This window comes from Caloenas nicobarica, chromosome 1, assembly GCF_036013445.1.
Source record: "Caloenas nicobarica isolate bCalNic1 chromosome 1, bCalNic1.hap1, whole genome shotgun sequence".
Lineage (NCBI taxonomy): Eukaryota > Metazoa > Chordata > Aves > Columbiformes > Columbidae > Caloenas > Caloenas nicobarica.
The window spans coordinates 76,325,075-76,341,159 of NC_088245.1; the positions used below are offsets into that span (position 1 = coordinate 76,325,075).

At 38.1% G+C, this 16,085-nt stretch overlaps 1 protein-coding gene across 9 annotated transcripts in view; it reads left to right on the plus strand.

Moving 5' to 3' along the window:
• Window positions 1-16,085, plus strand: part of SHISAL1 (shisa like 1) — an 83,799-nt gene that overhangs the window by 31,969 nt on the left and 35,745 nt on the right. For all 9 annotated transcript variants that reach the window (XM_065638544.1, XM_065638555.1, XM_065638534.1 and 6 more), the window contains exons 2-3: window positions 6,352-6,450; window positions 14,840-15,053. In XM_065638544.1, the coding sequence (XP_065494616.1) occupies window positions 6,384-6,450; window positions 14,840-15,053 (281 nt within the window). In that variant the 5' untranslated portion in view covers window positions 6,352-6,383. The remainder of the gene's footprint in view (window positions 1-6,351; window positions 6,451-14,839; window positions 15,054-16,085) is intronic.

Below are 16,085 nucleotides of genomic sequence, written 5' to 3' on the forward strand. Positions count from 1 at the left end.
TGTCTGCAAACGAGAGTTTAGTTCATTAAAAAAAAGATATCTAGATGACTCCAACAAATCTTTGTCAGCTGCCTACCCTCATGCTGATATAGTACCTACAAATGAGATTATATGAATATTTCAGTCTCTTAACAAAACTAAGTGTTGTTCAGAGCTTTAGGAAAGATTGCGGCTCTTGGCTGCAGAAGGACTTTTGCTTATGAAAAGTGAGAAAGTTGCTGCTAACTTGTAGCTGAAGTTAGTTATCAGTGTCAGTAAATCATCACAACTATAACTGTTATTTTTACATAGCTGACTGTTTCCACAAAGTAATTTAGGTATTTTTTCCCAAAGTGAGATTGAATGTATACAGTGAAGGGCCAGTTGTAGGACAGACAACAATCTAAAATTTCCTGACCGTTATCAGCAATAAATCCAGAAAATCAAATATTTACCTTACCAAATGCAAATATGGAAATAATTGCGCCAAGAAATTGATTAGCTAAAGTTTATTTGCCCTACGGCTGTGTTATAGCAACACCTTCAGTTTTGCTATGGAGACAGTGAGGAATTTGGCTGTTAATAAAGATTCTGTGCTATCTTAGGGAAGATTCTCACTCGTTACATTTTGTGGTTTAAAGGTCTGAATGTACCACTGATTCTCTAAAATTAATTTTCTTATAATACAAGAATTTTTTGACTTCTGTGTCAAATTCTACTGTGCAGTGTACTCCCTAGTCAGGGTAGGAATTGCTAAAATCCATTTCCAACTCGCACACGGATGATGTCTCTCTTGTCATGTAGGTGTAGGACAGGTCACAATGGCTGACTAAATGTGTTGGTGAAAAGGGAAAGGGGTAAAAGAGGCAGGAGACGAATGAGTGACTTTAACAGTTGACAGATGTAGCATGTACAGGTTTCTTGGCCTTGTTCTATTAATAACAGCTATAGACTGCTTGAAGTTCAGAAGATGGTCTTCAGGCTGTACTCAGTTGCTTTATTTTTTAGAACTCGTGCATGTTGTTTCTTCATAACTATTTGGGAATAGCTAAGGGAAATAACAAGCATGGGTGGGGTGAAATAAAACAAAGTAGTTAATATTTTCAATTTTATAAAATAAGAGGAAAGGAGTTAATTACTAAGTGTTATGTAAATTTTCTAGTCTTTAGCGATACCAAAACCCTGACTGCAATGCTTTATCTGCAGTTGTGTAGAGACTCACACAGGCTTAACTTCAAGCATGTGTGTAATAAGATGTTTTTAGGGAGGAGACACTCAGTAAAGTTAATGCTGCACTATAATCCAAAAGGTTTTCTACCAGCAGTTCCTTTTCATAGGTTGTTTCACTCATTTCAAATAAGACAACTGTCAACTGAAAACTAGAATCCATTTTTTGTAAACACTTTCTTGAGGTTATTGCAGTGTGAAACCACATGTTTTCTTCGTAATCAGGTTTGCTTTCATGCCAGTTACACTGCTGCCTTTGTAATAAGACTATAATTTCATTGTAACAGCATTCATGAACTCATACTAGATGCATTTTTAAGCCTATTTTAACATGAGAAGTGAACAAAGCTGGACTATCAGTTAGGTTTGGATCACAGCCTTCTCTTTTCCATCTAATTTTAAACAGCTTTCTTAACAATTGTCTCAGCCACATTATTCATTCCCTCGCTGGTGCCATAATGCAACCAGTGTTGTGTGCTGTCTACAAATGAGTGAACAGTTTGAGAGGAGGCCGCATCCCTGCTGGTGATCCTCCTTGTTCCAACAACGTAAGAAGTGCAGCAAAGCTATTATGTATCTGGGGTCGGTGAGGGTGTTTTCCACGAGGAGACTGGGAAATAAGAGATTCTGTAAATCAGAGCTTTTCTAGGTATCATTTAATGATAACTGGAAGATAACCGTGTCCCAAGAGAATGGAGGAAAAAGTGGAGGCCATCCCATCACAGCAACTGCTGCTGTGGCATGATTTGCCAGGGCCAGGTCACTGGTACTAAGACTGGAAGGCCTGCTGGACGTTAGTGTGAAAAGAGGGAGTCATCCTTAATTAGGTCACATGTGGTGGTATGTTTTTACCTGTATAGTTATGTCTGTATGCAGATGTACCTGTCTTGATATAACAGCGATACCCCTATGTATCTTTTGATTAACAGTGAGAATTAGCACAAGCTCTGTGGCTCTCTGCACTTTTTTAATGCTGTAATTTTATTTACCTTAGAAGAGTCGGCAGCTACTGGGGTATCTACTAGGACCTTCTGGGCAGTAAGAAAATACAAGCAACTGAAACTAAAGCAACACTAAAGTTACATGCACAACCTTGCCACAAAGTGTAGAGACAGATTTAAGAGGAGATATATTAAATATGTTTTTTAAGGAAGGATTGTAAGAAGTGGAAGTTATTAGCCTAAGAAAAAGCTAAGTGAAGGTATGGTAGCACTTTTTGTATGTGTTAATAAAGACTCATGCAAAGAGAGATGTAACCAGTATATCTGTAGGTAAATTGTTCTCCAGCTCCACTGGTTATAGGATGGGCTTGAATCAAAACAAAGGAGCTGCAAGTTAGATATCGTAAAACCTTCCTAGCCATGAAGTGAGAGAAACACTGGAAGGGAATTGCCTGAGAAGGCTGGAAAACCCCTCTGGTGGTGGACATTCTGTGAACTTCTGCTAAGAATGGGTTAGATGTTCCTAATCCTGTGATAGAAAGATGGAATAAATGATCTCTTGAATTGTCTTATTTTCTGTTATTCTATACAGAGAGCTAAGTTGTGAGGCAGTGCTGATGTATTTAATGAATTCTCTTGCTAGCTTCTTTTGTTCCTTCTAATAACCAAAAAATGCAAAATGTGCAATGTTTTTCAAACATCTCTTCTAAACATGGCTTTTCTTTTCCTTCAGAGTGAGGGGAAAATTATTTCTACACAAAAATCTTGCCACATGAAATAGTTATTTCTCTTGGCAGAGTTTCTTTCCAATGAGTCACTGATTCCCTTCAAGAAAAGACAGCTAGATAAAACTATAATGATAAGCAAAGCAATGTATGTAGGAGCAGAGTAAGAGCTAAAATATCATGGTGTGTAAGTAAAAAGCAAAATTTGTTGTAATGATCTGATATATCTATCTGGTTGCTGCACCTAAAGTCCATGGTGAGGAGGGAAGTTAAAGGCAAATGAGTTCAGTTTCTGTACTGATGGTGAGATTAGAAGTTACAATGCAATTGCAGGCTCTTTGTTGGCAGACACAAACATCCACCCACCTGTTGTCTCATATTAAGGTCTGTTCTCCTTGCTTATAACATTACAGCACATTTCCTTTGGGTGTTGCTGTCTTGAATCATTCACTTTTGCATCTTCTGTAATGGAAAGCAATATCCTAACATAATCCTTACTCTGAAAATAAGATAGCAAAGTGCTTTAAAAACATGAGTAAGGACCATTTCTTCTATTTTATAGTAACCATGTTGAAATACAGAGTGAAAAACTGTAGTTCCTCAACTGTTTCTTTAGTCTACTTTGTGATGTAGCTGCAGAGATACTTGTGATTTTTAGCAGAAGGGAGGAAGTGATGTGAAGCTAGGAATCTCAAAGGATATGGAAAAGGATGAACATTCTCCTTCCCACCACAGTGACCAAAAATAAGCTTAGAATAGTGCATTAAAAATTAAAACCAGTGTATTAGACTACTCTTTTAATTGCTGATTTACACAACTATGAAGAAAAACTAATGTCTTAGCTTCTAGGCAGTCAGATTTTATTTAAACAAACAAAACTACAACTAAGAGTATCTTTCTTCTTTCTTTCAAGTGTAGTTCTCTAATTTTAAAGTGCCCTGTCAGTCTTGACTAATTATGATTCTAAAAAAATATTCAGCTAGATCACTGCTAATTACTGTGTTTTCATCACCTCTATTCTGTGGCCTGGCAGTAGGAAATATTTGGTATGGCCTAGGCACTTTCTTTTAGCTTGCCACCTGTTTTCCTGACCATCTCTTTCACCTAGCTGATTGAGCTCTAATAGCTCATCTTATTTCCGGTCTGAGTTAGTCTTCCATAACTGATATGCTATCCTGGTTTTTTGCATCATTCTCACTGCCTGGTCAAATTGCATGCTACTGTTTTACAGAAATCCACTATATTATTACTGTCTTTAAGCTACCTTTGTCAACAACGACACTGAGAGAAATAAAATTTACCATAAACCCGCAATGATATGCATTAATTATATTACTCTCCTAAATTATTTATTAATTGGATTTCGTATTGACCATTCCATTAATTTCTTCTAAATCAACATCACACTCACAATCTTGTAATTACCTGGATTATCTAATTTACTTCTAAAAAATGTCCTTAGGTTTCTTTAGGTCCTCTAAAGGTGCCATGGTTTTCCAGAAAACTGAAAAAATGGTATATATGTCCCCCAGTCAGCTCTTCTAACATAACTGGATAGAAATTACACAGAATTTCAAATATCAAATTATGAACCTATTATCAACTCATTAATGTCATCCTAAATTATTCTTGATATGGAAATATTTAATAATCTTGGCAATACCAAACATCTGTCTCTTCCCAGATATGCAACAGAAGTGCTTATTTATCTCTTTTTTAATTAAATGTTACTAAAACCCAGATTTCCCTCTAGTAATGAATCACTATCAAAAATCCTGCAGCTTTGTTTTACTCAGGAAAATCTTATTCCTTTTATTCCTAACAATATTGGTAATAGCTTGTCCTTTTTATCTGTTTTTCTTGATTAACCTCCTACATTCTTAACCTCTGGTTTATATTCAATATTATTCCTTCTTACACAATTCTAACATTAAGCCTGCTTGGTGTTTTAATTAATACGATATTCCTTCTGAAAAAAGGTGGTGGCTTTTTCAAACAGGATTGAACTTAGAGAAATATTCTTAATTAGCATTCAAGTTTTCTGCAGTTTTTGTCCTCATGGTGTTATGGTTTCTAATTGTTTTCCCTTTGGAAGAACTGACTGAAGAACTGACTTATTTTAAACCTACAAATACAGTGGCTTGGATGTTAATCATGCTTGCAGATAACAGTATAAACTGTCATGATTTCTTGAACAAAATTTACCACTGATTTTTGTGTTCGTTATCTGGTTTTTTTTCATTTGCTAGCATGACTTCTTAGAGAATCTACTTGTACTGGACGCACCATTTTTTGTCAGTGAAAAATCCCCCTCTCTTGTTTTGGGATTTTAATTTGATTCGGTAGGTTACAGTAGACACCTATCTAGTATTTATATGATACAGCATTGATTTCATAAATGTTTGGCATCATGTTGCTCTTGAGCTGTCAGAAACAACAGTGTAATTTTTGACATAAAGTGCCATTTTCCTTTCTTTTTTCCAAATTGCTTCCAATTTTAACAACCCAAGAATTAGAATCACCCCACCAGCTTTCAGGAGCACCACCTAGGCTTTCTGTTTTATAGCCCAAGCTCCCAGTGTTGTTGTACATACCAAAAAATTACCTCTTTGTTATTCTCTAATGTCAATGTGAGTTCAGGATGCTGAAGACCTTATATGTCCAGTGTTGGTCTGCATTAGCAACGACAACAGGATAGGGTACCGGACATTCCTGCTGATGTTGTGGATGACACTTGCATTGGGACAGAGCCTCTGCTAGAGCTGTAGAATGTGCAGCTGGTGACGTTTGAGTCCGTATGGATATAAGATACATTTGGACTCATCCCGTTGTGGGCCTGTTCTGCAAAACACTAGGACAGCCTTTTTGTGATGAGTGCCAGCCAAACTGCATCATATCTCACCCTCATTTCTAGGAAAACAAGAAATAATAATCCCATTAAATGCTCTGATTCTAATGAAACAACATTTTTTTGAAATGTTTCCAACCATCTCAGTTGCTTGACCCACTTTCTGAACCACTGCACCCTCTAATGGGGTAAAACAGATTGACTTTCAAAGCAGACCATTTATTTTTATATTGTTTATATCCTTCGAGTCCTTATAGGCTTAATACAACAGCCCATTCTTGTGACAGTAATACAAGCACAGTTTTGCTGAATGTAGATTACAGGGAAGGTGTGAATATCCGATAAAGACTATATATGATTCATCTCTACTCTGGCTTAGAGAAAAGTATGTAAATAGCTGTGTACGTTCATGGTGAAATGAGAAAGGAATTTTAATGAAATCACGGAAAGGAAAATTTATTTCACTTCTAAGTTCAGAAAAATTATGGTTTGTTTTGTTGTGGGTTTTTTTTTTTTCTTATTGTGTGAAGCCATCTCACTTTTACCAAAGCTTTGTGGGTGAGTAAAAGTTTGAACAATGAAAATGTGATGAAACAGACACTTAACCATGATGTTGCATCTTGTCAAACAGGTAATTCTCTAATGGACCAATGAAAGCCAACGATGACAAGTTGTGGTCAACAGTCCTTGAATGTGCTGATGGTTCTGCTTTCGTTACTCTTGTCAGCAGGTAACTTTTATACTTCAAATTTATCTTTCGCTGATGTGTGCCCCAGGGAAAAATCTAGTTGCAGTTTAATACTGGGTTCCTACAAAACAAAGAAAGATCAGATGATTGTTAATTGAGTAATAAATACATAAAGCCTCTTTTTATTTAGGAAATGAAAGCTGGAATTTGAAATGCAGTTGAAAATTTTGTTTAAAAAGAAAAGATCGTGGGATGCTGACATGGTTAAGCAGGCTGAAAATTTAAAAGAAACAAAGCTACTGTTTTGATATGCTAGTTTTTCAACTGATCTAAACGAAAAAAGCAAGCTCTACACCACCATATGATCTAGTCATTTCGCTAAAAGACTATCTATTGGAAGCAGAGCAAGTCATGTTCCAATTGTGTATTTCCATATGTGCACATGCGAGTACATAAGCACATGAAGGATTGAACTTGGAAATTCAGCTATTCTTGAGATGAATACATGTTAAATATAATGTAACTTGTCTTACATGTATTTAAAAGAAAAATGCATGACATCATGATATGCAAACATTATGTTATTTTCCTGAATCTAAAGAATTCACTGGACCAGGGAGTGGTTCCAAAGATTTTTCTCCTGATGCTTGGTATATCTACCCTAGATGTTTGCTGCTAGCACACAGAAAGGATTTGTGCAGAAATCTGTCAGCTGTTAGACTGAGAATCAGTCAAATGCTGTGATTATTAGTTGCATTCGTTCTTCAGGAGTTATCTGTGACATTAAGGTTTTCTGTAATGATGAATGAATATTAAAAAAAACAAGGGGTTCTTAGTCCAGGTAGATTTGATCCTATGAGTTTTTAACTCTCAGTACAGCCTCTTTTATCCTCAATTCTTGAAGAACTTTTCAATCCAAACAGATTTTTTTTTACATCGCTGATCCTTACTCCCTTGTACTACATCACATCCCTAAACACCATACTTAAACCTTTACCAGGCATTATCTATCTTAAAGTATCCTTGTGCTCCAGTAAGAGTAGTTGCTACTCTGTCTGCCTAATGCTTATAATATTTAGTCTTAGATCCTCATCACTTAGTTCAAGTGTGTTTTGTTGCCCACAGTCTCATTGCTTGTTTGCAAGTGTTCAAGTTGATTCTTGCTAATGATAGTTCATTATTTAGCTATAGCTGACACAGTCCTCTTGCTAGCAAGGTTTTAATATTATCAACTAGACTACTTCTCTGCCTAATCTTAAAACTTTCCTTTGGAGTCCTTCCACTGATATCCCTATGTACGGTGCTGCATCCCTAGTTATGTCACTGCCTTCCTCCCATGTGCTAGCATCAGGCACAGGGCTTCTAGCAGCTTCTTTGTTGTTTTCCAGTTTAAAGTCATGTCAGAAAGCTATGTCTCTGGTGCATGAATGAAACAAATTATTCGAGACTTCAGTGAATGTATCTCAGTGGTCAAACATCATAAAACTTTTCCAGCTGCTCCAGTCTCTTCTGTTGTTTTTTGTTAAGTTTTCATACTTTTACCACTCTTTACAGGGGACTTCTACTAGAGAGCTCCTGATATCCCACTTCTCCAACCATATAAAATATAAATATCTTTGTTCCAGTTGACTGGGACACTGGAATTACACCATGTGTGCCAATAGAAGTAGTCAGCCACTGTTGCATATACACACTTACTCCCTCAAATCCAAAGATAAAGCCAGTGTTCTGATATTTTTTTTCTCTTAGAAGAAAAATACTGCCCCTGAAGTACATTTTAATTTGAAACTAATTATGTATAGCTTTTACTTCTTCCATAATTTATCTATTAACATCACAAACTATTGTCATTGTAAATGTGTTCCTTAACTTTCTGTTGCTCCTTGGCTATTAGTATTTTATTATCTGACTTCCGTTATTAGCATGTAGAGTACAGGCTTAATTTGAAATCATCACAAGTCTTTCATGCCAGCCTAACTCTGCTCCTTGGGGAATTTTACTACTGGCATCTGTAGGAGTGGATTTAGGTAATTGCTAATTCACACATATTTTACAGGGTTAAATTTATTATTTATTATTTTGCAACCAGCATGAAGGTAATTTTTTTTTTTAATTGAAGACAGATCAGCTTCCATAAAGGAAAACTACTGGCTTTATGCAGTCAGAATGACAAGGGGGAAAAAGGATGCTACTCTCACTGGAATGACATGAACATCATCTTTAAACTGAGTTGAAATGAAAATCTAATGGCAAGACTCCTTTTGAGTTCCCTAGATTTACAGACTTCTGTCTGAGAGATTATGCTTTGCTTCCAAATCCTTGATATACCAAGATTTACAATCTTAGTACTAAATTTCTAAAATCTGTATACATGGTTGAAAACTGCTCTTAGCATTTGGAAGCATAACTTTCACTCACTCCAGAGGAAGAATGAAAGTAAAGGCACAAGTAACAGAAACATTCCCAGAGCAGCTGCTCTCAGAGCCTGGTCTTCGTTGTCTCAGAAAAGGAGAGAAGCAGCTACACTGGCAGTGGAGCAAAGATGTGGTGAGATACTGAGGTCATGGCTCAGTGTGAGGATGAAGTTTGGCAGCATTAGTTGTGTGGTCAGGAAGGAGATGCAGTTGCCTAACGTGGGCAAAATGGTCTTGCATTAGGGATGAATAATGCTGAAAAGAAAGGCTTCAGTTCAGAGTAGGTAGGCTATGGCTCCTTTAAAGAAAATGGATTGGGAATACTGAAATTTAAGACTGATTTTATTTCAATAATATCAAGATCACAATGGCACGCAATTTTAGGATTTGTGAACACTTACTATTTGTACTGGCCGCAGAAGGAATGCATACTAAAGGAAGCAGCTGCATGCAGTCATGCCAGAAGAATACCCTTTCAGACCACTTTAACTCTTAGATTTAATTTGCAGCAATGTTGATACTTAAATTCATTTGATGAATTGAAACATATTTATAAAATCAGGGATGACAGCAAGGCTTATATTAACAAGCAAAAATTGTCAGATTATTTGCACATTACAGTATTTTTTTCTTGGAAGTAGGAAATGAACATCCCTATAGCAAAATTATCAGAGGATCTCAAATGATTGGCATCATACTAAGTAAAATGCATACATGTGAATATTTCTGTGGATCCATATGGAAAGCTTATAAAGACCAGACATTCTGAAAGCCTTGGGACTTAAAAAAATTAGTAGCTAGGTTAAAAATTTAGTCAGCATTACACAGATCTCTAACTGTGAATAGGTAGAGAAGTAAGAGTTTGATGTACATTGGCTGTTTACTTTTTAAGGTAGAGTAGATATATCTTAAGATGAGCTTAAATCAGTGATTTGAAGCATGACAGACTATTCTCCTCTCAAAATTAGTAGGAACAGAGACAGGAGCATCTATATCACTTACCTGTTCGATAATGCTTTTCAAAAACAGTATTAGAATATGCACATGCAACTCCACCTCAGAAACAGCTGCCATCTTTGCAACCCACAACTTAAGAGCCTTTCAGGTGCAATACTTTTATCCAAAGTATTTCTGTAGAAATAAGGCTCTTTAATCCTCAGGACATAAGCAGGGTTATTTTCAGGGAAAATACTTCAAAAAAAAATTCACTTTGTTTGTTACAAATGTGATTTTTCAGAGAAGCAAAGACAGCAAGTAAAATTACATAGATTACCATAAATTGATAAAGTTTTTTTCGCTGTGTACTAGGTCTGGCTGGGATGGGGTTAATTTTCTTCACAGCATCCCATATGGTGCTGTCTTTTAGACTGGTGATCAAAACAGTGTTGGTAACACGGCAGTATTTTAGCTATTGCTGTACAGCCCTTACACAGGGTCAAGGCTACCTGTGTTTTTCATTGTGCACCCCAGCCAGGAGGCTGGGGGTGGGCAAGAGCCTGGCAGGGGACATGGCTGGAACAGCAGACCCGAGCTGGCCAAAGCGATATTCCATGCCATACAATGGCATTCTCAGCAATGAAATTGGGGTGGAAGTTTGTTCAAAAATTGCTTGGGGACCAGCTGGGCATAACAACCCCAGGCAGCGCTACAGGCTCAGGGAAGAGTGGCTGGAAAGCTGCCTGGCAGAAAGGGATCTTGGGGGTGTTGATTGACAGCCGGTTGAACATGAGCCAGCAGTGTGACCAGGTGGCCAAAAAGGCCAACAGCATCCTGCCTTGTATCAGGAAGAGTGTGGCCAGCAGGACTAGGGAAGTGATTGTCCCCCTGTACTCGGTGCTGGTGAGGCCCCACCTTGAATCCTGTGTTCAGTTTTGGGCCCCTCACTACAGGAAAGTCATTGAGGTGCTGGAGAGAGCTCAGAGAAGGACAACGAAGCTGGTGAGGGGCCTGGAGCACAAGTCTGATGAGGAGTGGCTGAGGGAACTGGGGCTGTTCAGCCTGGAGAAAAGGAGGCTGAGGGGACACCATTGCTGTCTACAACTCCCTGAAAGGAGGTTGTAACGTGGAGGGTGTTGGTCTCTTCTCCCAAGTAGCAAGTGATAGGCCAAGAGGAAATGGCCTCAAGTTGCACCAGGGGTGGATCAGATTGGATGTTAGGAAGCATTTCTTCCCGGAAAGGGTTGTGAAGCACTGGAACCGGCTGCCCAGGGAAGTGGTTGAGTCACCATCCCTGGAGGTGTTTAAAAGGCATTTATATGAGGTTCTTAGGGACATGGTTTAGTGCCAGAGTTAGGTTAGGTTATGATTGAACTTGAAGATCCTGAAGATCTCTTCCAACTGAAATGATTCTATGATTCTTTCAGTCTGCCAGTGAGTGAATGATTGCTTTAGCATCACTTGTGGGTCTTTATCTCAACCCATGAATTTTCTTGCTTTGCCCTTCTGAATCTCTCACCTATCCCACTGGGAGGGGGAGTGAACAAGCAGTTATGTGGTGCTGAGCTGCCTACCAGGGTTAACCCACCACACACTGACTACCAAATTCAGTCTGTAATTCAATCATCATGTTATGCTCTTATTTGTGCATTTATTTTAATCACTAACACACATTTTACTATTTAAGGATTTGTTTAGGACTACATTTTATTACAGACATCACTCCTTCTCTGACCCGATGTTATCTTCATTCTCCATTCTGTAGTCATCCCTCCCTCAGTTTTCATCCCCAAAGAAGTTTGGAATTTGTTTTCCTCTTAAAATGGGAAAAGGACCCATCTAGGGATCAGAGGACACTTTCACATGTGCTCTTAGGTAAACCACTTTGTAGTGACAAGCAAGCTAAACTTCTCAGGGTCCTATAGCCCTTTAGTGCATTCTCACAGTGCAGTGTCTCTCTCAGAACACTGAATAATTTCAGAAGTATGGAAATATTCAATTGTTTATGAAATATAAAGGACTAGTTTTAATTTTTATAACTTGCACTAGATGTACGTACAAGTTAGGTATAACCTTGCAGGGCTGCAGTTCATGTGTAGTAGCTTAACACAGATGTAATTCATCTAAGCTAAGTTGTAATAATAATGTACAAAAAATGACATTTTTGCTATCCTGTTATTTGCAAAGCTAGTTCTAGCAATAAGTATCTTCCATTAAAATGTCCCAAACTTGAAACCACCATCTATAATGAAGCCTTCAAAAATTACTAACCTGTAAGTAGTTGTAATAATGTAACTTTTAAAAGGAAAAATAAGTTAATATCTCTTTAGCCATAAAAGGCATTATACCTGCATTTTGAAAAAAAAATTATTCTGCTGATAATGCATGATAAACAAAATTTGTGTTGCACTCTGAGGTTTTGCAGGTACCAAAGAAGAAAATTTTGCTTCCTAGGAGCAGCTGATATAATCAAAGTGCAGATATTCTAACTAAGAAGGAATAAGACAAGATGGCTAAAAAGTGGGAACTGTCAAACTAATCAGATCAGTTATATTTTCTGCATGGCTGCAACTGAAGTACTACATGCATTAAGCCATCTAATTGTGATTAAAAAATCTGTAGGTTCATTGAAAGTTATCCTCCAGCTGGATAGGGAGAGCAGCGGACAAGCTGGGGAGAAAAGCCTCAAACACAAATTTTCAGGACGTAAGCAACGCCTAAAGGAGAAAAATGGAAAGACATTTTTCTTACTAGAGAGTTTGTTGCACAGCTTTTTTGTTATAGCACATACATATATTCCTTTGAAGCACCTGAAGCTGACCATTTATCAGAGAGGGATTAGATAGATGGATGCTCTTCTGCTGGATATTATAAATAAAAATACCATGGATAAACATCACTGTTGGAAGTGCAGTGCTGCACTATGAAGGCTACCCCTTCACTTGCATTTATGGGGTCCACTAATAAGGTTTACTTCCCATTTGTTGATGTCAGGGATAGACTTGCCTTTTCTGGTAGTAATGATGACCAGTAGAACTACACACATTGTAATGCATGTAATGCACCCTTGCAAGCTGATATCAAACATTTAGAAAGCACTTAGGGACCTTTATTAGTGCCTAACCATGTACATCTAATGCATTTGACTTGGCCAAGATCACCCATGTGTGCATCAGACCTACAAGAGACTTGCATCTCCTCCACTGAAAGCTGGATACCAGACAGAACAGCCTAGGGAAGTCTTAGGTGGTACTGGAGACCTGTATTAAGTATGTGAATGAGACTTCTGTTCTTGTTAGAAATCAAATACTTAGCTAAGAGGTCTATTTGAAGGTCTGTTTGTGAATTTCTCCCATGCCACATGTCTCTTCCATTATTTTCTAAATGTAACTTTTCCCAAAACAAATGATACATAGTTAAAACTAAAATTATGATGGGACAGGATACAACCTCAGCAAGTGGGAGAAGTGGCTGATAGACCACAGGGTTGTGCTGCTACCCAGAGGCACCTGGACAGACTGGAGAAATGGGCTGACAAGGAACCTCGTGAAGTTCAACAAGGGGAAGTGCCAAGTCCTGTACCTTCCTGGGGAGGAGCAGCCTCAGCAGCTGGCTGGAAAGCTCTTTGCCTTTGTGGCTCCTTTAGCAGGAGTGCTGCCAGCAGGTCAGGGGAGGCGATCCTTGCTCTCAGCACTGGCGAGGCCACAGCTGCAGGGCTGTGTCCATTTCTGGGCTTCCCAGTACAAGAGGGAGATGGAGCTACTGGAGAGAGTTCAGGAAAGGGCTTTATTAATTGGTGTAACCTTATGAAGTGCAGCTACCCACAGCATTGCTGTGCCTCTGTTCTCTAAGCAGAGTCAAAGCATTTCACTGCTAAGAGTGTTCAGACTCTTGACTTCTACATTTCACTTTCCTTAGAGCGTAAGGCCTTTGGGGGAGCCTGTACAGTACATGTAGTTTTAGATGATGCCTGCTATAATACAAACTATAAATCATTTAAAATGTTGGTGGCATGGTGTATTGGCTGTAGGTTTTTCTCTTACCAGACTTTTCAGATGAACCAGGAATTCATGTGCGGTTGCCTATGACTGTCCTGGAAGGGATCTATACCCTGCTCCTCTGCATGGTTTGTTAGCTCAGGGGAACGAAGGTGATTGCACAGCTTCCCATTCAGAGCTGTTTGCAACCAGTAGACTTAAAGTATGGTCAGAGAGCTTGCATCTGCCCGCAGTTTTAACATGTACATGTAACCACTGTGTGCCTGTCACCACACAATAGTCAGCCTCAAGTCTGCATTCAAACGATATATGGAGAGCCTCCTTCTTCTGCCCTCCCTCTTCCTCCCTCCCTCTTCCTCCCTTTCTTTTCTTTTTTTTTTTTTGTTCCCCTCAGAAAAAGTGAAGGTGAAATTGGTGTGACATATTCCTGTAAAAATGTTCTCAGAGTTGTAATAAACACATTACATGATAATTTAATAAAGAAGAAATGTAAGAATTCCCAGGAATAGCTGTATTTCTATTAGTTCTATCTATTTCAGATTCAAAGCTGTTCAGATCTGTTATACTGTTTTGTATTTCTGTTTCTGGCAGAATAATCCTTATCAAAGAATGACCTTTACAGTAGAGAAGATATTTTTCTGTCAAGAACAGTGACTGTAAATAGAGTACCATCAAACTTTTGTTGCAGTTTTTACATAGACTTTTTGTTTTTATGAAGTCTCCCCAGGAGAACCAAATGTGAACATCATTGGGTCTTTATGGACATCCATATATTTATAACAGCAGTATGAAAATGTATCCCTAAATATTTTTGTGCTTCCTGACATAGAGGGCATTTCTTCTCTTCCATTAAAAGAAATAATATTAATCAGAAACATAGTAATAATAAAAGTCAAAATGCAACAAGAGGCCAAATATAGTAATCTTTTAGTACTAAACGTTCTGATGTTGAAAGTTCTGAAATATTAATGTTTTTCAGAAATCAAACAACAATTGTTTAAGCTTAACCAATGAAAATTATAGTTCATAACATACAGATAACAGAAGTGACTCACAAAGCCAATATTGTTCTTTGTTTTACAGTGTTGTCTGCACATTTTCGGGTCTGTGAGCCATATACGGACTACAAAGGTCGCTACCACTTTGGTTTTCACTGCCCCCGTCTTTCTGACAATAAATCTTACATCTTTTGCTGTCACCATAACAACACAGTATTTAAATACTGCTGCAATGAGACAGAATTTCAGACTGTTATGCAGATGAACTTAACAGGGAACGCAGATGGATATATGCATAAGTAAGTAAACGAGTTTTAAAGTACTCTTCATCAAACTGTTCCTGGTCTAATAACGTAGTCTGAGGTGTACTTAATGGTGGAAGCAATTAGAACGATTGCACATACGGAGAAACATTACTAAAAGGTTTTTGCTGTTAGCGAACTCCTAAAAGAAAGGAAATTTTAGCTTTGCTTTCTTTGCTTTGACATGGACTATAAACATTGCTAAGAGAGCATGTATGTAAAAGTTCCATATAAATGTAATAAATATAAAGTTACATATAAAAGTTACAAAAGTCTCTCCCCTGATCCCAATCTGATCTAAAGTATGTTTAAATGTATATCAGTAAAAATAAACCTCAACGCTGTCTGTAGGGGAGAGAGGGAGTGAGCTGACGTTTTCCCTATCAACACAAATGCACTATTTTGAATCTCTGATGTTTTGAATATAAATCTCTTGTAACCACTGACCTTGGGGAAGAGAACATATTTGCTTATACACCAACATTGTGTGGTCTCCTTGAACCTGGGTTACTTCCATGTACTGCTGGGGCCTCTCCTCTCAGGTAAATGTCAGTAACTTTTCTTCTAAAGAACCAACAAGTAGCACGTAGAGCTTTGTTACCAATTACCTCTTTACAACGACAAAATCTTCACCTGTGGTCTGTCCCCTATTTAGTATTTGATATTGTGGCCACACTCACTTGCTGCAATTTCTCTGGGTGCAGATGATGGTGTTAAGCTGATATAAACCCCAAGGTTGAATTCTGATCTATCTGCTTCCCCCTGCCATTTTATTCTGGTATCCCGCCCCTCTAGTACAAGGAAGGGGCAGATTAAAGACAACTGAAATTCCAGTCTATCAATTTTTATTTACAACATGGTTTTTAGTGTTTTCTTCTGTGGTGCAAAAGTCAGTTGTTGTGTTGTCGTTCATTCCTATGGAAGCAGGTGTAAGTCTGCTAGGAGACTATGGTGCTGGAATACTGATAGTGGCTCTTTTAACTGCGTCCAGCAGCAGCCAGTCTATGGACTCGGCAAACTCGTCTTCCT